The following is a 26,204-nucleotide window of genomic DNA, read 5'->3' on the forward strand; positions in this document are numbered from 1 at the left end:
AAACAAGATTTTAACTTGGAAAAACAACTCATTCACTAGGAAAAGTGGATCTAAACATGCTTTACTAGATTTAACCTGAACTGATTCTTGAAAAGTACAATTATGGGAGATATCATTATCTTAAAGGACGAAATGTTATCATAAAGGTGTATCTTAAAGATGCAATCTCAGAAGTCAGTTTTTCATCTGAGGGGTGGGGGAAACACAACATCTTTTCAGACTCAAATTTTCATAACTGCAGTAGAACTTATCAACCACCATGACCTGGCAGACTGAATTAAAATAAAACTATCCTCCCTGGATACTTGTGGAGTGGGCTACTGCTGTCAAAAGCTGGTTTAGCACTAGAACACCTGGAACCACAGCCTGTTGAGCAAGTGTGTTTCTTCAGCAGAGTGCTCTGTCTTTGTTAACAAGTGTGTACTATTTTATATTTAAATTATTATACTAAGTATTTTTATAATTAACCTATGATAAAAAAATCTTTCCTTAGAGAACTTAAATTAAAAATTACTTTAAACAATGAACTTGATCCACTGCAACAAATAAGCGGAGGAGCTAGACAGAAAAAAGGAAGCAAGAGAAACCACATGAACCCTGTAATACACTCTTAAATATATAAATCTGAATGACATATTCTGTAGTTTCATTGCATTCTTAAATTCTTTCATCATGAGTAACAATACAGCCACTTCGTATTGTGCAAGATAGACAACAAAATATCACCTGATGTTCAATAGCTACCATCTCTCAAACAGAGGGACCATCAGCAGAAATAATTCTGGACATCTCTTCACAAGAAGGAAACTGGCGTACAGACAGAAGCTGCTCACAAGACTTCAGAATTAGGCTACAGGATTGCATCAAAGAAAATCTCTCTCTGGATCCAGACTACTTTACATTCAACAAAGCTTTGGCAAGACCGCTTCCTTCAGACACAAGAAAGTTTTCACCAAGCTCTGAAATCCCATAAGTAATTATAGCATCCCACATCCTCCCCGCCCCGCAAATGTATAGTAAAAGCAGCTGCCAATCCTGTAAGGTAAAGGAAGAATCTCATCTCCACTGCAAAGGATATACCACTACAGCCACTCCAAAAAAGAGAATTCTTCTGCCTGTAGTTATGATTTGCCTGCCCAAACAACATTAAGTCACACCAGCCAAACAGCTCCTGCCAACATAAACTGCACCTACGGGGCGGGTATTCGATGGCATAACTGTTGGGTAACAGTGCCACATACACGTTTAAACAGAGCTACACTGCAAAGCTTTAAACTAAGTCTGATCTCATAAAGAAAAACATAAATTAACAGAGCAGAAAAAGAGCATAGGTAAAAAAGATCTGAATAGGAATACACAAAAAACCCTCCTTTCCAACTGCTAGCTTGAAGGCAAGATCATCCGGAGAGCACAGCTGATGGACAGTCCTTGGCCTCACCTCACTTGTCTGACAGCTCTACTGGCCTCTCGTTGCTGTTGTGAAAGAAAACCACGGTATTTGTGCAAGGCTAGTTGGTTCCATGTTAAGAAAACATATCCGAGTGGACTGTGCTTTGCTTTTCCACATGCCAGCTTCATTCAACTTCAGATTCAGAAACCAGGACTTAGTCTCCTTATTTTCTCCACAGTTAACCAGCGATTTAGGGCACAGATAAAGTCCTGAACTCACGAACTGAACCCCAGACCTGTGAAAGGTCACACGCTGTCTTTAACAGAAAATTTTCTAGTCCACTTTGGAAAAGGTGACCACCCAAAAAAGGGAGTCCCCAGTGACAGGAATGACTGTGTTGGGCCACAGCCACAGTCATCTCTGGTGTCCTCTGTGGACAACAAAAGCAGACTTGTCCCCATCATCACCATCCCTTCCCAGACTGCCACAAGAGATCTACCTGCCCTCCCTCCTCACTCTCTTTTTCCTCTTTACATGCCCAAGACACTGACTCACCTTGACACAGCCAACAGCTGCCACAGTGTAAAATGCTTTTGTGCACCCCTGCATTAGAGCTGATAAAGTCACACATGTTAGTGTCCCAGCTGCTCTGGTTTTGCCCAGCATCTTTGCAAAAGCCCGTACCTATTAGCCACCCCAGTTGAGGCAAAGCTGCAACATACAGAGCTGACATACAGACGTATTTCCAAGCTACATTTGGTACACAGGTCATGGGAAGACAGTATTCTGTAAACAACACTGAAGAGTCATGCTTTAAGCCCAATTCAGATACCCAAAAAGGAAAATAAGACAGCACAGATGAATTGGAACAGAACTTCCAAGTGCTGAAGTGGAGCTCCAGTTATGCTGCCGAAGTCTGAACGATCTCGTTTCCAACCCAAGTCATATTTTGATATTCCTCACGAAATTAATCCAAAAATCCCAACTAAGACAACTTGTGCAGGAAAGCAAAAAAAAGAAAAAGAGGCAATCTAAAGTAACACACAGGTCAGCGTTCCTTCTTAAAATGCAACACATGGAATAGACTCTATTTAAAGAAGTTTATAATGGAACAGATAGAAACAAGTAATTTAAAAGAAAGAGAGACTCAGAAGTAATCTTTGTTTTGGTGTGAATATGTATACACCCGTGCTGGAGGAAGTGAGCAAAAGACAGGAATGGGTCTTTGTGGAGACCGTTAACCTATTAAAATGTCATAACAAAAAGAGAGTAGCTAGTGAACTAACAGATCAAGTGAGCGCCAGTTATATTAACCAATCCAAAGGATGACATTTTATCTGAAAGGAAAGGCTAGTCAAAAGGAAGTAATAAAGATATCCATCAAAGAACAAAAAGCAGGTCTGAGCACACAGCCAGCAGCAAGACTGCACCAAAATTTACAAATAAAGCGTAAAACATCAGACTTGGTAATCCTGCTGCCAAGGAATTATTTACCATATGACGATCAATATTACAATACGCACAGAGATATGTATTTTTATCTCAACCTCTATTTGACCCAGTGGGAGTTACAGACACTTTCTCACACTAACTCACATTATTCAAGGAGAGTCAAGATGGGAAAAAGAAGTTGGAAGCATTTCAGGTTCTGTCTCCCTTCAGCCCATTTCCACTGAATGGTACCAAAACTATCTTTAAGAGAATGGTTCAGAACTGATTTGTGCTACTTGAGCACCTGGTCACTAAAGCAAAATACTTCAGGATCACAGAAAGAGGTTTCGTTCATGCAGTAAGTCAAACCCTGGTTGTGCTGTCAGTCCTCTCCAGTCGTTGCCCTTCCTTCACTGCATCAAAAGCAAAGCATCTTTTAAAAATTCCTCTGAAAGGCCTGAACAAGTGCCTAAACTTCCAAGATCTATCCTCTATAGCCTTGAGCAAGAATGACAGGAAATAGAACTTTTCTCCTCAAAGGCTTCTTTTAAGTTTAAAAAAAAAGGGGGGGAGGGGAGCAATCAGTACTAGACCTATTACAAATTTGGAAACTGCAGATCAGTAAACAGGGAAGGAGGGGAATGCAACGGAGAGAGGAAGAGAAGGTTTGATTTTCAGGCAATCAACTTGAAAAATCCTTATTTCAGTGAACTGGTAAATCAGCAATTTCAGATGTTTTAGACATCTTGCGTTACCTTCTGAAACATAACCAAGCTAAAGGGAAAAGGTTAATTATAACCCTTATGCTCCAGAGTATTTCAGCAGGCTACGCATTGTGTTCTTCTGAAGGGCAAGTTGTTCTTTTATTTATTGTTTAAAACGCAAACAAACACAAAGTGTCCAATGCTAATGTGGCGATTACCAGTTTTACTAAAACAGAGAAATACAGGGCTGCAGGCTTTCTGCTGCTATAAAGCATTTAAACCTATTCTGTTTCTCTGACATTTCTTCCCCTCGCTCTTCTCCAATACAGATCACACAAACAACTAAGACATCTGACATACAGGAGAACATCTTGCTGATTAAGAAAAAACAAGAGCACATTACTCTTGAGAGGATACAAAGCACCACTTCCTAATGCATTCTACTTTGTCAGCACAACAGGCTTCTTGTCATTTCAAAGGGAAACTGGTCATATTGATTTTTCCAAAACACAAGTATTATAAAAATATTATGCATTTAATTGGTTTAACAAAGTGCTTTTGTACTGGGACCTATCAACACAGCTCCTACAAGACAAGGTATAAGGTATCAAGGTGTGGCTTTAAGTATTTCAAGATTCTCTGCAAGCGACAGCTTTGAGAACTGCCATGATCACTCCTAATAAAGCTCTCTTGCAACTCCTATAACCCTCAGTAAGACTGAGACATGTCTTTTAAGTGTGGCAACTCTTACTTCTGAATTCACAACACTCTGAAGAAACATCATTACTTCTCCGAAAACTAGTGTCCTTTCCACGCTTCACCAAATTTCAACCATGTAACTCAGTGCTCCATGTTTGCTCAACTTTTTCTAGAGGAAAGGAAAGTTCTTTACACCCTCTCAGAGCAATTTATTTCTCTAGTTGTTCCCTTGCAGAAGCCAGACCAACTGAATCAGCTTTTCTGAATGTGAAAACCACACACCTAGCCTGTCAAGAAGCCTGGAAGATTTTTTTTCCTGTTTTGTTTATAAATTTGAAAACCAAGCTGTTCTCAGACAGAAAGATCAACCACCTCTTTTTCCCCCCTTCTCAGTTTTCTACAATCCTAAACAGGGCAACACTGGGAAAAGCTCGTACACACTTTCCAAGGAAAAAATATATTTCTCCTTCTCCTAGTTCTTTATTTCTGTTTTAACACAGCATATCATCCATAACAAGTTTCAACGGTTCAAAGACCATCTGAATAGTTGTAAGACAGAATACAGATTGTTATTTTGCCTTCCAAATTACCACTTCAGAAAAATTCTTTAAAGTCAGAGTTTTGTGACGGATGCAATAAACAGAGGAGAAGGGACAGCCTTACCTCACAACTCCTCTTATTCCTCCAGGGAACTAAACTAAGTTTTCTCTTCCTGAAGTGATTCTTCAAGGCTTCTTTATAGCTTGCTTCCAAATATAACTCAGAATAGTACATATCCTCCCTTCAACTTCTTCCAACAAATCCCCTTTCAGCAGAATTTACTCTCACATATGCAATGTGGGCAAAGTCTAGTAATGTAACTTAATTGTTCCTAACAAAGTTTTGCTAACAGTAAATTCTAGGAGGGAAAAAAGGAAATTTTAAATCTTACCTGCATGTTACCACAATGTTTCTAATTAGTATCTGTCAAAAGAGCATTAATCCCACTTCATCACAAGAAAATAAGAAAGCTGCAGAATGAAAAGATCAAGGATTCATCAAAAGATACTAGCAAACAATAACCAAGATATGCAAGATTTTCTCCATCATGCAACACTGCTGTCCCTACATCCCATTCTCTGTCCTTGTGCAGTCTGACATCCATTCTGCAGTCACGCTGCAGAAGAGCAGGAGACTTTCACAGTAAGTAGTACCTGGGACCAAAGGGATTTCAAGATAAAATCTTCTGAGCTAAGTGACAGAAACACAGGTCAATCAGAAGACATCTCCAGTACTGAGGAGACTAATGAGAAGGTTAATCTTAAGCTTCTATCAGTAGCCACTTAAGAAACCTCTTCTCTCCTCCCCCCCCCCCCCCCCCCCCCCCCCCCACCTTGCTGAAGAGCATATTTTAGTGCCCAGATTATCATTACTTACAGGTAACTCAGCTCACCAGACCATCTCACTTCCTCCAAAGCCTCCCATCTCAGACACACACCTGTTCTCACTACAGACATTTTTGTACCCAGGGCAGCATTGAATTACTTTAGATAGAGTCACTTCCACATTCCACCCTCAAACTCCCCTCCAAGAAGTCATCAATCACTCTCGGCTTTCACACTTCAGTAATTTTGGAATCAACAGGAAATGGAGATCAATTGTGATTTTACTAACTCAATAATGACTCATCACTCAAGTCCCCTTAGCCTTCAAATTCATCTGTGAAGAGACATGATAGTGAGGCCAAATTAAAAAGAGCCACTCTGGCTCGCACACAATTAACGCTCACTTGTCCATCAGATTTGCCATGGCTTGCAACATATTCAGGCATCTTGAGAAATCACCACATTATGACCATCTTTCTTATCTCCCTGTCAGATTCCAAATGCACTTACAATTTGGCTTTCTTAGCTTAACCAGGGAGAACAATCAATAAATAAAATTTATTATATAAACCCATCGTACCGCATTCTAGAACATCCGTCGCTCAATTTGAACGTGCCTAAATAAGAGTTAACTCTGCCTTACCAGTGCCCCTAGCTAGTGACAACGAATCTTCTTTATATCATGAGTACTCTCAAATCATTATATTTCTTTCTGCTTACATAACCTCCAAGCCAAAAAAACCCCATTTGCATGAAATTAAAAGTCAATAAAAAACAATTATTTCATTTACAAAAATAGAAAATCATTTTGTATAAACCACTTAAATGCATTCTTCTAAAAATAAACTTAATTACAAATCTAACATGAAATTATAACAGCATATATTAGGGCAAATGCCTACTGTAATTTAAATAACATAAAAATAGTAAGCGTATAATTGACACAAAAAAAAGTTTGGACTGGTGAATTTACTGCTCAGTGCTCTCTTGGAGCCACCTTTTGTTGAAATGCTAAGATAGCTTTTACATTCAACAGCTACTTCTGCAAGCGCCTCACCTCAGTTTACTCAAACAGTTCAGTTCAACAAGCAATTAATTCCAAATTAAAAAGGACTCCTGCATAGAAACCTGTGAAACAGTCAGTGGGCAAGATCTATTAGCTCTAAACTTTTGAGAAACAATGCCAAAACTATTTTTTCTGACATTTTTTTTTTTTAAATCATGCCTGTCCATCACACTTAAAGTGTTAATTCTCAAAATTCAGATCATCTGCATTTCAATTAAGATTCCATTTTCCATCCAAATCAAAAAATAACACAAATGAGAAGTAATCTACCAGAAAATACACCCTTTGCCATTTTGTCACTTAAAAATGGGAAAATTAAGGATCTGAGTAAATGTATCCAAGGCATCTAACGATTTACATGAACGTGTAGAAATGGCCAATGCTATTCATTGGCAAAAAAGCCTGTATTTTCACAAAAGGTTGTATTTGCAAATCAAGGTGTTCTAACAGCTGTCAGCCAGTAAAAAAATCCAGCTAAAAATAAGCAAAATGAGATTAAAACTGTGTATTTAAAGCAAGCTCTTCCTGCGTGCTGTTTTAAGTCACTATGAAAATCACTCACACTCCATCTTAATACAAGAAAATAAACTGTAATATGCTAGTAGTGCTCTGAGGCCTTCATACTAAGGAAGAAATAAAACTCTGAAGGACAAATTGGACAAAATTCATGATGTTTCCACCAGAAGGTTACAAAGCTGCATAGAGTTGTAGTACCCAGTGGAAGCATCAGAATTGTTTTTAATTCTGTAAAACTATTACATTCATCAAGCACTCAGTCCACAGCTTTCGCTGAAGCCTGTCTTTGCTAAACAAACTCCCCATATTTCAATAAAAATAAATTCAGCTACTTTGAGAAGATGGCTATACACACTAATAGTCCTCATGTTCAGATTCACAGCCATTTCTGTAAGAAGCCCCTGCCTTTGCCAGCAGCTGCCCCTTGCCAGCAAGGGGTGGGCTGCGATGCTGCACCTCAGAGCCGATGCAGAGAGACTTTCATCCATGTACTGAATGCTCCCTAAGCTGAAGGAAGTATTTCCCCTTCCAGTCCCAGAGTCCTGTGTAATGCACAGCTAAGTCACCGAAACCCACCTTTCATGGTACAGACATGAAAAGCACAGAGTACTGCCCACTGGAGAACTGTGCTAAAGCAACCATTTGTTTTGCTTCTTCCTCACCCCGATTCTCAATCACATGATCCCATCCCCTCAGGCTCTCATCACACCCTTCCATGAGCCAGTGTAACTCACTAGTTAAATCAGCTGAGACGAAAATGAACCCTTCCACCCTCTGAACATCTCAGCATTTATGATTGTGCACAGCATCCCACATACCCACAGCCTAAAACTATGTTCATCACTTTCTGGGCACCAGGCTCGACACCACCAAAGCCAGCCTTGCAGTCATGCTCTTCTTAACCAAGACGACATCAAGGAAACATGCAGTGAGCATGTGACACTATCGAAAGGTTGAGTACTGATGGAGAGGGAGAACAGCAGCGGACATACCCAACCAGAGTATGTAGACGTCTTAAATGGAGCATTCCTCCCTCCCCCTGCAAAAATCGGTGGACATGACAATTATATCCTCTGCCTCTCTGCTCTTCACTTCTCCCCCCACCCACTTCCCTCTATTAAACGGGATTCACATCTTCTCATCTCACCAGGTCTGGGGGAAGCTGTGAGGGTGTTAAAGACGAACTTGAGGCATGAGACACCATGAGTAGTGACAGCCATCCTGAGGTCAGAACAGTATTTTGATACTGCAGTAAACAAGGCCTGTGGCCACACATGCAACAAGCAAGAAACAGAATAGCTCCACACTTCCATGAGCACAGTCACTCCTGAAGATGAAGAGAAGTCCTACGGAACAAACGGACAGCACCACAGCCCATCCTCGTAGGGAGGCCAAACCACGCTAAAGCCACCTCAACTTTTGTTTCATTCTAACTGCATGTGACATCAGGTAATCTTAACAGTCGCCTGTGAAGATCTGGGGTTTATTTTTAGTGTAATATACTATCTCCTTATCAGCCAGCTGATTCCAACACCCCCACCCTCATACTTCTGCTAAGAGTAGAGTCTTTGAAGGTCTGACAACACACAGCTTCCCGGTGAAAGTGCCTTCACCTGGATGACAGAGTCGCACGAGCATCTAAAGTCATGCGAGTGTTCTAAAAACAAGTCCTTTAACCATCCCTCGAGGATAGCATTTCTCTGTTTTTTACAAATGGGGGGGAAAATACAAATACCCGGAGGAGGAATACAATTTCTTCTCAACCCTTGCATACTGTCAGCTTCTGAAGCACGAGATGTGATCACTCCCTATTTTAGCATGCATGACTACCAATGTTGTTGCTCACAAAAATGATCCGGTCCCTTTTTAAAATCCAGTTACAGTATTTAACTTCAGGCTTTTCTACCCAACTAGTGGATGGATAGAGGTGAATGCACTGATAACAACATCTTGCTATGCTTTATTTGCTGTTCATTTAAAAAAAAAAAAATTGCTCTCGATTTATACTTGTCAAATCAGTATTTAAACAAAACCAAATCTGGAAAGAAAAACAAATGTGAACACAAGTGTGCAGCATTATGATACAACATCTGATTCCCACATTCCAATTCTCTCGCTCTCAAACACTGCAATGTATTGCGGACAAATTTAAAAATAAAGTCACTGATATCAACTACAAAAACACCAAGAAAATCCTCAGACAATGTTGGCTTAGCCAGTGGAATGTGTAATTCTTGTCTTCATACTATCACTTTCTTTCATGAAAAATACTGAAAATATCTTTTTGCCAGGTTAACCAACTCTGACTTCACTCTTGCTGACATTTCTTAAGTATAGCTGAATAATTCCATTCATATGCAAATTGTACAATAAGCCACGAGTAGCAGCACTTGCAGAAACTCCCTCACAGAGATGAGCATTTACTCTGCCCAAGCCTAATCTGCAGTGACATATCTGAAATGAAACAAGGCCCAAAAGGTACAGCCCCAACAATTTACAGAAGGCATATTTTCAGCCCTGATGTTGTTTTTTCTTTTACTTTGTGGGGTATTTTTAAATATTAAAGAGATTAAAGAATCGAGAACCAAGATTGCATCTGTTGCCATCACAATTTAACCACAGTCCATGTATTTATACAGTGGAATCTCCAAAATAACACTGCATCTGTTAAGATGACAGTGTTTTTCCATGGGCTGTGCTGTGTTATAGCAGAGTTACTCCAAAGCTATTGCTTTTGAAGTGCTGATTGTGATCCACCCCAAATTCTTTTCGTAATCTTCCTCAAATGTATTGAATTGTAAAGCTGTTGTTTCTCCGTATGGCTTGGGAACAACAAAACCCTAATACATCTCACCAGTGGGCATTTGGCACTAAAGCCTTACAGCTAATGCAACATGTTTATTTAAACAATGAACTACCAAGAGAGATACACAAAACACAAACCATGTAAAAACAGATGTCCATTTCACATGTGTTTCTGCTGAAGTCCAGAACCACTGCCACATACACACACACACTCAAATGCATTTCTCTGTCTGTGCCTTATTTCTGTAGGATAACAACTGAACCAACTTGAAAGGACCTTTGTTAATTCACTGGTAGACGCTGGCCACATTTTAGAACCACAACCCATCGAAGGGTATACAAGCTTGAATTTTAAAAGGGAGTCTCATAACCTAATTTAACTATTAAATACATATTACATGCCTCTTGATGAGACACAGTATCAATGAAAATATTTGTCCACATAGTCAGCCTACTCAATGTGACAAAAATACAAACATTTTATTAGCACACACACAAAAAAGGAAACAAACAAACAAACAATCAAAACCTTCAGTCACTCCCAGACAGGACCTAGGCAGGCTCAAGTCACAGTAGCCAATTCTCAAGTTTGGAACAACAAATGTGCTTTTCTTAAACTCCATTTTCGCTCTTTTGTAAAGTAACAACTGCACAGACTCAACCTCCATCATAGGTATAGCCACTGGAAAAGCTGCAAGGGAATACAAACATAACTTATTAAAACAAAATCTCCATCTCCAAGGTGCATGAGCAACAGGACTAACAGACCCTTCGACTTTTGGCATCCTCCACCACACACAAATGGTCATACGTCCTACTGGTTTGCAACTTTCCTTTCTCCAGTTTCGGCACCTCTCCAGTCTGAGGAAGAGGAGCAAAGTACACACAGTAACAGCAACTTATATGCATCTCTTAACACAGCTGGATGTTCATTCCCTCCATACTTCCCGGGAGACATGGCATTTGCAAGGGACCAATAAAATGTACATCCACCTCAAGAAAAAAAAAAAAACCCAAACAACAACAAAAAAACCCAAACACAAAACTTCAGTCACAATAAACTGAAAGATGTTAACTGCAACCAATACAGAACCACAAGCTGCTTCCACCTGCTGGGGATACAGAACAACTGGAGAGAAGCAGCACCTAAAACTCCCATCATGGCAGCCAGACACCATCGCAATTCCAGTGGGCTCCCCGCTCCATCCCAGTGGGTCTACGAACTCTTAACACAGTTTGTGCCATCATCACATTAAGTGTCTCTCAACACTGCTTCTCAGCTAAAAGAAAGGTAGAGCCACCTGAAAGCTTAACAAGAACAATCCACACTATTTAACTCCATTGGTATTTTGGAAAACAAACCAAATCCCCACTGGGATACATGAAATTTGACTAGAGAAGACAACAGTTACAATTTAACTACACATCAAAACCCCCAGGAGAAAGCAAGAAAAACACCGCAATAAAAGTAATTTCTGCACTGGCAAAAAGCACAGGGGATAGGACAAACAAGGTATTTCCATTGCGATTTCAACCCTAACACTACAGCCAATGTTGCTCTAAGATCAGCTGAGCAGTGCAAATACATGTTTGTTCCTACAGTGCAGTGCCAGTGCCTCCTCCTGCGAGGTGTCTGCAACATGCTTTTTAAGCCTTTCAAGGTACATACTACTCTCACACAGAGGACCCAAGGGGAGGTGACAAGAGCAGCAAGGAAGCAAAATGTACTATTTGTAGAAGGACAAAACATGGAGACAACTCTGAACTGAAGTCAATGCACATAATGAGGAAACCACCCCAGTGAGATCCAGGGATAAAGCCCTTCCAAAGTCCAGGCCAATTTTCTTTTTAAAGTTTGGTTATAGACTGTGTCCAGGAACAGCTGCCACCAGACCTTGCTCCAAAAGGCTGTACCCATTTGATTAAGACTTAAGATTTGAACTATCCATCTCTATAAGACCACCTTCCACTTTTCAGAAAAACTGATTATTTTTGACGGTTGCTCTATCACACATAATTTTAGGGTTTTTTCTACACCATAAACTACTTTGGGAGCTTGCTTCTCAAATATAACGAGCTGCCTGTCCACAAAATCAGGAAAACCAGCTCTGTGTCAATTTATGTTTTGGGAAGCTGGTTTTGCATCCAAGAGATCTGGAATTCTCCTTCCTCACCAATAACCTTTTCCAAACACAACAGTTCAGCTCTTGCAAAGTCTTCCTGTGCATACAGATCAGGAAGACTTCTCAAGCTGAGTACCATGATCCATAAGCAAACCAGATATAGCATCCCACTAAGTATAAGGGAAAACTTCCTACCACCTTGCTAAAACACCTCTTACAAACCCACAGCAACGCTAACAAAAAAGAGTAAATAAAACGTGATGCTACCAACCCTACCAATGCACAGCTATTAGCAGACCCTTTCAACTGCTGTGCTTACAGAAGTTTCATCCCATAAATACTTTCCATGTTTCAGCAGAAATGTGTACATAACTAAATACAAAGTGAGCACCTTAGTCCCCCTGCCACTTCATCTCATCTTATAAGAACTGCCACTATAACAGTTTGAAGATAATGATGTACTCCGTACTTGAGAATCACACATTCAGCTGCAGCTACCTACTGTATTCCAGTAGTAACAAATGGAAGAGATACTTCAAAGAGCACATTATCCCAGCTCTAATTTATGCATGCTCCCTCTTACCATCAAGCCATTTATTTTAAACCTGTCAGATATACTTGTAATGTAGCATCATGAATAATTTAAAAAGTAATCTGTATAAACCAAGTTTATAAACTTAACAGCAGGTACAGTACCTTTCATTCAAGCAGACTGCTCTCTGATAAAGTACAAGGGATCTCTGACTACTTCAGCATGTATTCATTTCATGCATTCTGAACTTCAAAAAATTCTTCTTTCCTGCCTCCCATCAAGCCTTCCGCTATTTGAACAGTATTGTATAAGTAGCTGACTTAAATGAGTAGTGTACTAATTTGTGAACTGTTCATATTGAAGGAAAAAACTATAAAGCTTCTGGAAACAATCAGTAAAAATGACCCACCACCCATTCAACAGCAGGGGAAAAAACACACATGTAAAGTTTGCTTCCATCATTAAGAACTCTAATATTCTCTGCATTTGCCTGATGTTGTCACATTCTGACACTGCTCCCCTCCACAGGGAGAAGGGATGTTCAGCAAAGAACTCCAAACAAAGCCCACCTGTTAAGAGAAAGTGTTGTGATCAGAGTTGATGCTCACACTTCCAAGTAAACAGAGCTATCTTTACAGCATGTAATGGCACCAATAAGAGGTTTGCAGATAACGTTCGACCTGACTGGTCACAGAGCTATTTCAATAATATGTGCCTCGCTGGCAACACGTAGCCAATGAATTCATTAGGTCAGTGGACTTGCCCAAAACACACATCTTCACAAACTAAGTATTCACAAAAGCAGGACGCACACCTATTTCACAAACTATTACAGTAAAGCACACACGTGTGCAGTTCACCTACTTCCTGCTTTAAAAGTTTCTTATTTGTATAATGTACACTTTTTTTAAGTCAACAGCATAGCATAAAGTTCTTAAAGCACAACCTCATCAGCACTTCTCTTCAATGACAATCTTAACGTGAATTATTGCTCCAAGTTATTATTAAAAAGACTTTGTGTTGCTACAAAAGCTGTTCTACCAAAATATTTACTAAGTGGATTTGTTCCTCCAGAGGAATAATCTTAGCACTTTACTGGGGTGTGAGGTCCCTTCTCACTGGGTAGGTCAAAGACAACAGCCTCCTTGAAAAACTATCTGGGGAGTCACTGAAACATATAGATGCTTATTTCTGCTCATACCATCAAGTTTATCAAGAAAGGAACAGAGTAATATGAAATGTACGTGTCTGGATATTCCAAAATTAATAAACAAAATTATATGACATGTAAGCTTACAAGTCATATGCAAATCAATCTGTAAATAAAGAAGAAACAATTTTGCTTTTCAGCACATTTTAAATAATCTTGTGCCACAACAGCAACTTCTTGAGGATATCAACATTGAAGAAGTTAATTGGTGTCTTGAAAGATATCCTAAGGGAACTGCTCACGTTTAGCATTTGCAAAGGTTAAAAAGAAAAACTTTCAGTGATAAATGCAAGTTAAACCTTCACAATACACCACCACACTAAGAGTGGTTTGGCCAGAATGCATCTCCTTAATTAATAAGCCAAACTTTTATCAAACTTATTTAGTAAAAACAACAAATCCGGCCTAAAGGAACCAGAGCCTATTCCTGAGTTTGAGGACTTGGTACAGCTGTGTTTGCAGAGCACAGATATCTATGAACACTGCATGCTGCTAATCATTTGCCGGTCCTCAAAGTTTGTTTCAGACAGTTCTGGACACAAAAAAGACAAATATAGTACTACAGAAATCAGTCCAGATTGTACCTGTCATGACTTGGCTAAGAGGGGAAAAAAAACAACCCAAAAAAACCACACACAAGACAGGCTGGCTAACAACCGCAAATGTGTCTTCATCAACTGCTGTTTGTTGAGTTCTGCGTTTGTATAATAAAAAAAAAAAAATTGAAACTATTCTTTTTCAAGTGGCTTTCATAAATCATAAAAACTAATCCAACTAACCTACACAAAGAAGCTGTCTATACAATTTACAGTGATAGAAAAATTATACATGTCAAATATATCAAAATAGTAAAACAGTATTTCTACCTTTCAAACACATCATTGCATTCCTGAAGTCTTTCTGAACACAGAACTCTTAAAAGCAGCATGTTCCATTACCACCTAAGCCAGAAACTTTAAAAGCTCAACTTTGTCAGAAAGATCTGAAATAAACTGAAATTACAAATCTGCAACAACTTTAATTATGAGACTCGAGACAATTACTCGAACTGCAGCTTTTTTAAAATTTAGCATACACAACAGTTTTCAATAACAAACTGCAGTTTACCCATTCCTATGTGCGCACTCACACATATAAATAAAAAACAGCTGCTACTTGATAACATCACAAAGTGTTTCCAAATGTGAAAGCTTTACACTAAAATCCAAATAAGAATGTATTCAATTTCATAAACCAAAGTTTAAAGAACTTTTTCAGAAAGTTGCCATTGCTTCTCAATCACCACCTTTTCAAGAAAGCAAAATAATGCTCATGAAGATTATTAATTTAACTACAGATAGTCTAGAAAAATACTCTAAACTTTTTAATAATTTAATTCAGTACATTTTGTAAGTTATGAACTTTAGAGCCATTACAGATGATGAGCTAGATAAGTTGTGTGGGATCATAAAGTTAACATCCAGTGTGAGAAAAACAGGATTCCTGCATATATTATTTCCTCTCTCTCTCTCTCAAAGTTCAGGACCATAAACAAACTTCTCTACAATGAAGTTTGCGGTAGCTCACAATTCACACAGATGGAATATACACAGAATATAATTAATCATTTAACAAAACTGCCTCTTCTGGTCTCACTGAGTTAACAGTTCCAGTGATCGCTGGTAAAATCTACCTCAGAGTAAAAAAGAAAAAAAAAAAAATTGGGGAAGAGAAAAAAGCTTCAATTAAACATGAACTGAAATTGTCCTTTAAAGCTAATAGTTTCAGCCCTGAAATGCATTTTAATTCTAAATGTTAGATGCTTAAAAGAAAAAAAAAAATTCTCCTCACGGAAGACTCTCTCCTCCAAGATTTTCTTAATAAATGCCCGTTTAGCAGAAAATTAAATAGGATTTGAAACAGCTTTTCCCAAGGTAACATACAGTGATAGAAATTAATTATTTACCAATGAAGGCAGATTCAAAAATCATCACATGGAAATTCCTCAACACTAGATTTTGCATGTATATTTCAAGATGAAAACAATTTCAGTGTCACTGGAGTTGTGCTTTAACTATACCCTAGAATTAGTTTGAAGGAACAACTGCTCAGGGAAAAGCTGACAAAAATTAACACAATAGTTAATCAAATCTGAGCAATTTCCCTAGTAAACCAAATAAATCATGCCTTATGTTGTACTGAAGTTAAATTAATTGATCTGCCTTCTCACTCTTAGCAGCCCCTTCCTTTTCTCACTTCTCACAACATACTTAAGAACTAAGTTAAATTTCCTTCACTTTACACAAAGAAGAGTATTTCTCTCTCTCGATGTTGGTTCAGCACCAAAACTTCTAACACACATCTTCTTTCCACACCCATTCCTCTGCTTTCTCATGTTCTCAACACATTTTGCCTGATATTAGCTAAGTCACTACCATTTCCTAACCCTTTCAGTTTCTGAGTCATGCAAGCCTTTGCTCCAGTTCTGGTATGGAAACACTTTGAAAGTACAATCTAACACAATCAAAAAAGTCAAAGTACTGACTGGCTCACCGCTCCTTCCCGTGAACTCCAATCACCATTGCTCCCTGAACACTTTCCTCCTCTCCTCTTTCTAGTGAACCCGACTGACACCAATTCCTTAAACACTCTGGCATTTTCTGTTCACAACCTCAATTAGAGAAGGAATTGTCCAACTACTGTTTAACAACATTCACTAACCACTGGGCGTACATGGAAACGCTGATGTGACAGCTAGGTGTGTGTAACACTGACACTCAGGAGGTCATGGGGGTTTTTACTAAGCAACCTGGGAGAGAGATTAAACATACAGCATGAGCTACTGTTTATTAACATCAGAAACATAAAATATAGCCTGGATAGACAAACAAAAGCTCAGAGCTAACGTGAACAGATCCATCAAGATATCTATCAGTCTGAAGTCTTATCAGACCCAAACCCATTATTTTTATTCTAAATGTTTAACCCATTCCCTTCTAGACATTCCCTTTGTAAACGTACACAAGGGTGAAAATCAAAACCCCATCGTGCTCAAGGTAGAAAAGGAAGAAAACATCATGTTTACACTTCATCTTAAACCCACCCTTAGGATGAAACAGTCTTCAACAGTTGTAGCTTTACACATCAAATGCACTGTTACACCAGCACATATCTTAATGAAGGGTCTTTATATTTCTGTTTTTGTGCCGTTCTAACAAAATCTCAGGAAATTCTCGGAATTTTTTAATGACTGTTTTTGAATCAGAAGCTTTCCAGTGAAGCTACCTGCATTTTAAAGAGGTTTCTGTCATATAACCACGAACAGATTTTACATAATTTAGCATTAAAGGGATGGGTCTCTCCCCTCCAGTTGTAACTCCTTTGTATTCCTATTTAGGAATGCCTTGCTTGTTTGACCGAAAATGGAAGTGCCTTTTAGCTATGACACAGTATATATGAAAAACAAATAAAAATTAAGATTAATCTTCCTTCCACTATTGTGGGGAGAGACAAGAATATGAAGAGATGCAAAACATCTGCTCTGGAGATCATTTTTCCCCCTAACAGCAAAATTCTTTCAGCAATAACTCGTGAAAACAAAGGCTATTAAACTGTAAACTACAAAGACAATCGATTAGAGGCAGTATTCAGCTAAGACAAGTTTTTCAGCATATCTTCCCATATTTAAATGCCTAGATCTTCTTCAGAAGAAAATATTTCATTTGGGAGGTTCTTAATTGGGTCATTTTAGCTAAGTGGCAACCGCAAACACTTCAGAGGACTGGAACCTAAAATCCTGACATACTGTTCCTGCATTATTTTATTACCAGAGCTGGGCGAGCATTTTTATTTGAAGGTGTTCTGTACCAGGTAAGACAAGAAAAAAAATTGTAAGCATGTATCCTAGCAGTTTAAGGATACACCAGATCTCCTCCTCCTCTCCTGTTCTGTTTCTCCACGCTACTCGATCCTTCATAAGCCCTTCCCTGAAGAAGGGCACTGGGGTTTTGTTTTTAAACTTAGAGATTAATCTTCCCTCTTGAAAACAGCTCTAGCCAAAAAGTTCAACTCGTGGAAGTAAGACTGCGGCTCTCCAGCCCTAGCTGGCCCTGCCATTACAACGCAAAAGCCGAAGTTGGGCCTTAATTTGCAAGGAGTTAATTGGCATTCACTGCCTAATGAAACACAGTATTACTCAACATACATTACAGACTCCATCTATGCACTTCTTGCTCACTCTTTTTTTTTTTTAGTTAGCCTCACTGTCAGTGCATCCAAAGAACTTCCCTTTCTCTGCAACCTGAAACTACTACTTTTAGAAAAGCCTCTCTAGTTCCTAAATTCCTTCCCTTTACATTTAAAATGGAGAAAATTGATCTCTCCGTTCCTTCCCTCCAACAACGCGTATCTTTTTGAAAGTGAGAGGCACACAACAGCTCAAGGAGTATGTTGAAAAACACACAGCAGAAGAAATTAAAACATCAAGATGCAGTAAAGAAAGATCCTTCTTTCTGTAGACGCCAAAGGAGAGGGAGCAGTTCTTAAAATGGTTGGGCTCCAAGGTACATTTACCATCTCCCTGTCTACAGAGATACTCCAGAAAAAAAAGGGAAGGCTAATTTCATGCAGGAGATCCTCAATCCAGCCTGAGCCCGACATACCAGAAGAAAACCGATCAGCACCGGGATTAATATGGTGATGATTGCAGCCTAATCAATTGCAGCGCCAGCCAGCCATCCCTGCCCCCTTTATTTCCCCCTGTGCCCGAAGGGGGCGGGCACCGCAATATAATCACAGGTTTGAAACGCACAAAAACAAAGTCGGGGCTTTTGCAACTCCCAAGCAAGACAGACACACACCGCGATCCGCAGACGATAAACGGCAGGAGGGATCCAGACACCTCCGTGCTCTGGGGACCCGGCTGCTCGCAGCGCGGTCGCGCACAATGAACCACGTTTTTCTCGGTGCAGCACTCGCACACACGGAGGAAGCAGCTCGCACGCTGCTAAGTCAACTGCACAAACCGTAATGCTACATGCAACACAGCTGCTTAAAAAACAAAAATCACCTTTAAGAGTATAGCCCATCCGGCTACCCAACATTTCTGTTTATGCACAAACGTAAAGTATCACCCTAGAAATTAATCTAAAAAAAAAAAAAAAACCAGCAGACTGTGACCTTTAGATTGCGGGATGCCACCGTAATTCTGCACCCCGAGCAGAGCGGGTGAAACCCTTCCTCGGCAGTAAAGCGGCAATAAAAGGCAAGGCGCTTATTTCCAGGAATTCTTCACTCACTATGGCAGGTTATTGCATACAGCCTCTAAATATTGACAAAGATCAAGCTCTTTCCATGCGGGGAAAGAAAGCACGGTTCTTCCCAGCCTGCAAGTGTTTACTACGCAGCTCGTAGCCCTGGCTGCAGAGGTCTAAACACTGCACCGGGCTCTGGAGGGGGGTTAGGAGTAGTACGCGGATCAGGTGGGGGAAACACAAAGGAGGGGACGGATGGGCATGGCGACCCCCTCCTCCGGGTTGGGGGCTGCGACTCTGCCGAGCCCGTGTGTAAAACCAGCCAGCCACCCCCGGGGAAGGAAGGGATGGGAGGGATGGAGGGAGGGAGACGTGCAGCCCCGGGTTGTTAAACGTGCTTGAAGAGCAGACGCGTAACAGGAGGAAAACACGCACATCCCCGCGGGCAGGGGCGAAACCCGCTCACCGCGGCGGGAAACAGCGCGCGCCCCGGGAGCCCCTCACACACACCGCCACACACACCCCGGGAGCCCCTCGCACACACCCCGGGAGCCCCTCCCGACCCCCTCACGCAGGCAGCCCCCTCACCGACCCCCTCACATACACCCCCAAACACACACAGGCAGCCGACGCCCTCACACCCCCCCACAGGCAGCCCCTCACGCCCACACCGGGAACCCCTCCGCGGCTCCCTCACACGCCCCGGGGGCCCCTCGCCGACACCCACACCCCCCCCCCGGCCGACACGCACCGTACTCACTTTCCCCATTTGTTGGCCACAGACAAAGTGCAGCGAAGACGAGCAGAAACCCCCAGACGACGGCGAGGGACCCTCCTCCAGCGCCAGACTTCATTCCTCTTTTTTTAATTGGACAAAATCCCCCTTTCCGAAAAAAAAAAAAAAAAAGGAAAAAAAGAGTCCAAAATTGTTCCCTTTCTTTTCTCTCCCCGTCCTCTAAAAATAACGAAGGAGGCAAAAGGCGGACGAGAAGCGGGGCTGGATAAATAAATCCACGTTGCCTCAAGAAATGAAAAAAAACAAGACCCTTCGGAGTGGCAAACCGGAGGGTTTTTGAGGTCCCTGGGTGTTGATCTTCCGGAGCAACCGCACCAAAAATACACAGATATTCAAGATGTATTAACGGCAACAACAACAAGGCATGAAAGCCCCGGGGCGACGCTGTCTCCGGGGCGGCGGGGCGGGCTCCGGGGCGGGGGGCGCCGCCGTCTCCCCTCAGCGCTGGCTGCAGTGGTACATCGTGCACAGGAGTCGCAAACATGAGGCACATCGGGGCTGGCAGTCTGCATCTTCAACCTCCATTTTCAAACACCGCACACAGAGGCAGCGCGCACACACACAGAGACACAAAAACTGGGAGGGCTGCGGGGGGAAGAGGGGGGGGTGCGACCCAGACAATCTTATTACAAAACAACAACAGCTTCTCCGTCCCTCCGCGCGGGGACGGGGCTGCCCTGGCGGGATCCCCCCGGCTCCTCTCCCCGCTCAGCGAGGAGGGGGGGGAGAAAAAAACCACCCCACGCACAACCACCACCCACAACAACAACACAAGTCCGGCTGGCTGCAGAGACTCGAAATGCGGAATTTGGAACGAAAATGAATTAAAAAGGCTTCCCCCCTACTCCTCCTCTTCCTCTCCTCAGCGCCGCTGCCACAGGCTCCTTCTCCAAAAAAAAAAAAAAAAAAAAGAAAAGAAAAATCCAGGACACACACACAAAGCAGCAGCAGTGCGAGCGGAGCAGCTCAGCACCCCGCCTCCTCCCCCCGCAGCTCTCCTCCTCGCATCCCTCCAAGCCGCCTTGCCATCGCGCCGGGGGCGGGGGGGAGGACGACAACAACAACAACAACAAAAAACACCCAGCGAATTTGTAAATCCTTCTCCTTTTTTTTTTTCCTCCTCCTCTGGGTGTGCGCGCGCTGCCCAGCCCAAGGAAGGGGGAGGGGGAGCCGGGAAGAGGTGTGTGTGTGTGTGTGTGTGTGTGTGTAAGCCGGGGGGGCGGCGGGGAGACGAGGAAGGCGATCCGGTTTGCTGAAGGTCAAAGCCCAGGAGCTTGTTGCGAAGGGTCTGTAATTCCTCCGGGGAGGGAAGGGGGGGAAGGGTCTGCCGCTCCTCCCAATTAATTCGCCGCTCGCTTGCAGCAGGGTTTGCAGCGCTCTGCTGCCGCGTCTCCCCCCCTTATCCTTATCCTCCTCCTCCTCCTCCGCGCTGGCTCCCTTTGCACGATGGAGAGTGAACGCTGGTAAACAAGAGCCTCGGCGTCGCTCCGCCGCCGCGCCTGCCGCCGCCGCTGCTTCTCCTCTCTGCGGCCGCACGGGGACGGGGCTCGCGCCCGCCCTCTCTCTCTCTCTCTCTCTCTCTCTCTCTCTCTCTCTCTCTCTCTCTCTCTCCCGCGCGCGCGCACGCGCCCTCTCTCGCACAGAGGCGCGCGCTCACATCCCCCCCCGCGGGCTCCCCTCGCCCAGGCGGCGGCGGCGGCGGCGGCGGCGGCAGCAGCAGCGGCGCGCGCGGAGGCGGCGGCGGCGGGGCGCGAGCGGGCGCGAGGCAAAAGCCGGAGCGGTGGCACGCGGAGCGGAGCGGGGCGGCTGCACCCCGGGCTGCTGCGGGCGCGGGGCTGCCACCGGGCCGGGCCGGGCCGGGGCGGACTGGGCCGGGCCGGGCCGCACTGGCTGAGCCCGCCGCGCCTCCTTCTGCCTCTGCTCCAGCGTCCGAGCTAGCGGGGAAAGGGGAGGAGGAGGCGGCGACGGAGCCCTGCCGGCTGCACCGAGCATCCTGCGGGGCGCGGGGGGAGAGCACGGCGGGAGAGCCAACGAGCGACCCCCTGCTAATGCAAACACCCCTGCGTTCTTCAGAAATGAAAAAAATATCTCAGAGGGAAGGGACCGAGTTAGGAGGAATGAGAAGCTCGTAGCTTCGATTTTCACATGGTCTGTGTATTTATTTACTGCATTTAATTGCTGTTGCTCCTCTGGGTTGAGCACTGGAAAGCACAGCCGAGGGGCTGAGCCTGAAGTGCGCTGCTCTTAGGGATGCAGTTTAGGCAGGAGCGAGGGAAGGGAATGCCAGGGCTTGGCTCACCTGAGGGGACGAACAACGGCGGAACGCGTCCCCTTCCGTATTCACGATCTTCAGCGAATACTCCCAATATTGTCTGCTCCATGCGCCTTTCTCCACTGCTCGCTAGTCTCCTACACTGACATCGTACGCCCAGGCCCCAAATGGGGAGAGACGGGATTAGTTGAAGCAGAAGAGCTTTGGGCTTTTTGGAATCGGAAAACGTGGGCCGTGTTCCCACTGTTTCGCCGAAGCTTGTAGTAGCCATGCTGCACGGCATATGGGTGTCCTGAGTAATCACAGATTTGTTGCAATACTTTGGCATGGGGAGATATCAAAATGATGCTGAAGTATAAGAAAGCAGACATGTGTGAGCATTAGCTATAGTCTAGTTAAAAAAAAAAAAAAAGCTACATGAAGAAATACGCAAATGTCACATTATTAATGCAAAAGTCAAAATTAAGTTTTTACATTTAAACCTAAATTCTTCTTGAACATCTTGTATTACAGTAGCCTTCAGTTATGTTACTACATCATTTTCCACGACCTTACACGTTTTTATTCTTGTAGTTTCTCCATCCATTTTTATGCCGTTTGCCTTGTCAGAATGGTCCAGTGTTGTTGTCTTAGTTACACATTAGCTCTCATACCCCTTAGGAAAGATGAAAAGGCTTTATTCTGCATCACAGAAGTTAGGGGGAAATTCATCACCGAGTACAACAGGGGCGGAATTGCCACACACGTGCACGTATCCAGGACTGTGTCAATAATTGAATAGTAAGTGAAAGCACGGGTCCGTGCCCATTTGGGTGGTAACACAACCCTCTCAAGACTCAGTGCAGGAGAATAAGGCATTTATGTATGAAACTGTCCTGGACTGCCATGCCTGTGCGTACCATAGACTTTGTCAACTGCGCACAGGCTTTCAAGGCTTCAGTTAAATTGGACCAGAAAGATCTTCGTGTCCAGTAAATTTGTCCTGTTGCTCTGTATAGCTGTGCCTAATACTAGTGCTGGATACTGAGCAGAACAAGTGTCCTTTCTGTGCGTATTATGGCATTGATGCAGCATAAATTGTAATGTGTCACTTACAAATTAATGTATTGTTGTGTAAAGACAGAGCTGAAGTGGGAACTGGGTGTGTATCATTTATCATTCTGCTGTCATAAAGAACTTTTTTATTATAAAATAGCCTTTCTTTCGTTACTTCGACGAACAGGGCAAGTCATGGACAAGCACGTTGTACTGGATGCCGTACAAGCAGAGAACAAAAAGATGTGCTGTGCCCCCAAAGAGCTTACAGTCTCATATAAACACAGTCCTATAGGTGTCGTAACATAGTTTGTTTCTGGAATCTGTCAGATTCTTTTAAAAGGAAGAAAAAAGAGATTATAATAACAGCACAGTGTTGAACTGGAGGCGTTCGCGGTGCTCTCCATCCTCCTGGGCAGCCAGTGTGAAATTCATAATTTGGAATTATTTGGCTGGACTCTTCCAGGACATCTTTACCTTTTGTGCTGTGAAGGTACATGGGAAGAAGCCCTTTTCCTACAAATGCTGAGATGCCCATAGCTCTGTACTCTTAAGGGGTTAAGAGGAGAGCTGTGCCTAGTGTTCAGCTTTCCTTACCCTTTCACATGTTGAGCAGCGTTCAGTGCCAGCCATGCACATACACATGCTCAGCTTCAGTGCACACTTTTAATCAGATTCAGCTCCTGTATGTTGGCATCTTTGTCCAAGAGTGGTCCTGTTATTTTCAGTGGAAATATTTAAGTCGGGATTTTTCAGCATGTACAACCACAGCATGGTCATATCTTTGACTATGAAAACCTCAAGCAAACTGTACTACATGTGCCATGTGCAAAATTAAAGAGTTATAATTTGGACAAATTAAAGATAATTTTCATGGTAATGTGCAAAGGTGCTTCACAATGAAATCTATTTCCCTGTCAACACTGTATGCCTCTGCTTTTATCTATAGACCTGTACAGAGGAGGTTGATATGAATGGTGAGAAGTTTCTATTTACTGGGAACCCAGACCTGGCATCCTATTCTAGGCTGAACAATACTCAGATCCTAAAAGCAACTTGTATAGCTTAAGCCTTTCTTTGGATCGAGAAGTGATTACAAATGTTTGTTGGAACTTCATCACAAGAAAGCAAAACTGACCGGATAGAAAAATACCCATCCCAAAAGGGAAATGTTTCAGCCAATGGATTAAATGAGGTGGTCAAAATGCAAAATTCCTGTAGATCATAGTCTCCCCAAGTCCATCTGAATACATCAAGGATGTGTTAGGAGAAGGCTTCCCAAGTTGTGGCCATTTGCAATCTTTGCTGAGATTTGATGAAACCATCCCTCCATTTTTTCCTAACCTGTTTATTTTCTCAGGTCATTCTCTTACCAACTTAGACCTCATTTCCACCTTCTCTGCCTGCTGCCTCTTGCCCAACAGCTCAGCTATAAACTGTAGCAGTCACTGTTCTTTTGTTATTGCCTAGTAATTCACTGGAGCCCCAGTCCTTGGCAATGTCTCCTACGTGAGGCCCCAATAATAAATAAAACATTTTAAAAATAAGGTATGCACTGTTCAATGTATATTGTGTGTCTAGATTTGGGCAAACTTCTTCCCTCTTTTCTTTTTGCACATAAAGTCTAAACTATAATTTTCATTAGTGTAAGAAATCATTTTGTCATGACTCAGTCTTCCCTGATGGTAGAAAATTACTTTCTTCCCTGTCCCGTTGGTTCTACAATCGTTCTTCCTCCCTGTTTGCACTGGGCTTCATGCCTCCCCTTTTGCCACTGCTGGTTTATGGTCCTTGAGATAGACAGATGGACAGAAAGAAACACATGAATACACACACACACGTTTTACCCTCTAGAGTGTGATGCCGAATGCCACCAGCATACCTGCGTCCTGTTTAAAATGCCGCTTAAGTGGAAAATTCAGGAAGTGTGGCAGTAGGGATGAAACAACGCGGTTAAAACAGCCGCTGACCCCGGTCTCTCAAAACATATATCTGCCCAAGGCAAATATCCTAATACTCAGCCATATTTTAATTTTAACAGCAGCCTTACCGCTGCTTTCTGGGGCCACCACTGGGGAGAAAGAGGCCTCACTATTTTCCCTGCCTCAGTGCTCGTACTCCACATAGGCTTGACTAGACTTTATTTTGGCTTCTGCAACACTTTCAGGGCAGACTGACCTCTTTACCAGACGCTAGCTTGTCATAACCTTTAAGCATCTGAACATTTTGTATTACCGGCGTAAGGGAGCAGTTGAAATTTATTCTCCTGCCTTCTCCAACCGTGTCAGCTCCCCAGGACGAAGGTCAGCCGTCACGGAGCATTGCCCGTGTGCCTGTGTCTGCTTGAGGTGCTGCTTCTTCCAAGGTCTTTGCAGCTCCTTGCATGGCCTTTGCCACGCTCCCAGCAGCAGCGAGCACCCACTGCAGCCACCTCCTCTTCTCCATGGGCTCCTAATGTTGCCAGCTCACCTTGTTCAGGCTCCATCTCAGGCTGAACGTTTTTGTTGTAGGTAGGTGTGGGGAGGTAAGTGCGCTGGGTAGGAATTATGTCTGGGCGAGTGATACATCTTTTACACAACTTGGGTGAGTGTGATTTGTACACCTGAAGGACACATAAAAATCCTTGGACATCACTTCTCTTCCCCCAAAATCTCCACCTATAAACTGCATTTTATAGGCTCATAACAAGCCCTTCAATGTTAGGCAAAATGTGGGTTGCCCATTTTCACCACGTTTTCCACTTTTTGCCACTTTTTGCTCTGCTGTGAATTGCATCACGTACCAATGATGTCCACGGGCTCCCAACTGCAGGAAAATGCTCAGTCTGCTCTTGGCAAGGGGACAGGAGCACAGCACACACTCGGATGGATGCTAGGTGGGCACGTTGCCGTTAACTCCTCTGCAGTGGTCCAGGTGTCTGTAGAGCCTCTCCATCCACCGGACATCTTTTCTTTCCCAGATCTGCAGCGCTGGGCAGGATTTGGGTAGAAGTAACCATCTCGCCCTAAACGCAAGAGGGCTGAGCAGAAT

At 42.8% G+C, this 26,204-nt stretch overlaps 1 protein-coding gene and 1 long non-coding RNA gene across 8 annotated transcripts in view; one reads left to right on the forward strand and one right to left on the reverse strand.

Annotated features, from left to right (window-relative positions):
* IGF1R (insulin like growth factor 1 receptor) overlaps positions 1–20,504 on the reverse strand; it is a 192,348-nt gene extending 171,844 nt beyond the window's left edge. For 2 of the 4 annotated variants that reach the window (XM_075506285.1, XM_075506284.1), the window contains exon 1: positions 19,832–20,504. In XM_075506285.1, the coding sequence (XP_075362400.1) occupies positions 19,832–20,360 (529 nt within the window). In that variant the 5' untranslated portion in view covers positions 20,361–20,504. Of the gene's footprint in view, positions 1–19,822 lie in introns of all 4 variants that reach the window. The other 2 variants (XM_075506283.1, XM_075506282.1) reach the window with 2 other exon arrangements.
* Positions 20,505–20,841: 337 nt separating this feature from the next.
* The window catches only part of LOC142411798 (uncharacterized), a 51,458-nt gene continuing 46,095 nt past the window's right edge, over positions 20,842–26,204 (forward strand). For 2 of the 4 annotated variants that reach the window (XR_012776292.1, XR_012776288.1), the window contains exon 1: positions 20,996–21,047. This is a non-coding gene — a long non-coding RNA (uncharacterized LOC142411798). Of the gene's footprint in view, positions 21,048–26,204 lie in introns of all 4 variants that reach the window. The other 2 variants (XR_012776289.1, XR_012776290.1) reach the window with 2 other exon arrangements.

The sequence above is a fragment of the Mycteria americana genome, chromosome 6, assembly GCF_035582795.1.
Source record: "Mycteria americana isolate JAX WOST 10 ecotype Jacksonville Zoo and Gardens chromosome 6, USCA_MyAme_1.0, whole genome shotgun sequence".
In the NCBI taxonomy this organism is placed as follows: Eukaryota; Metazoa; Chordata; class Aves; order Ciconiiformes; family Ciconiidae; genus Mycteria; species Mycteria americana.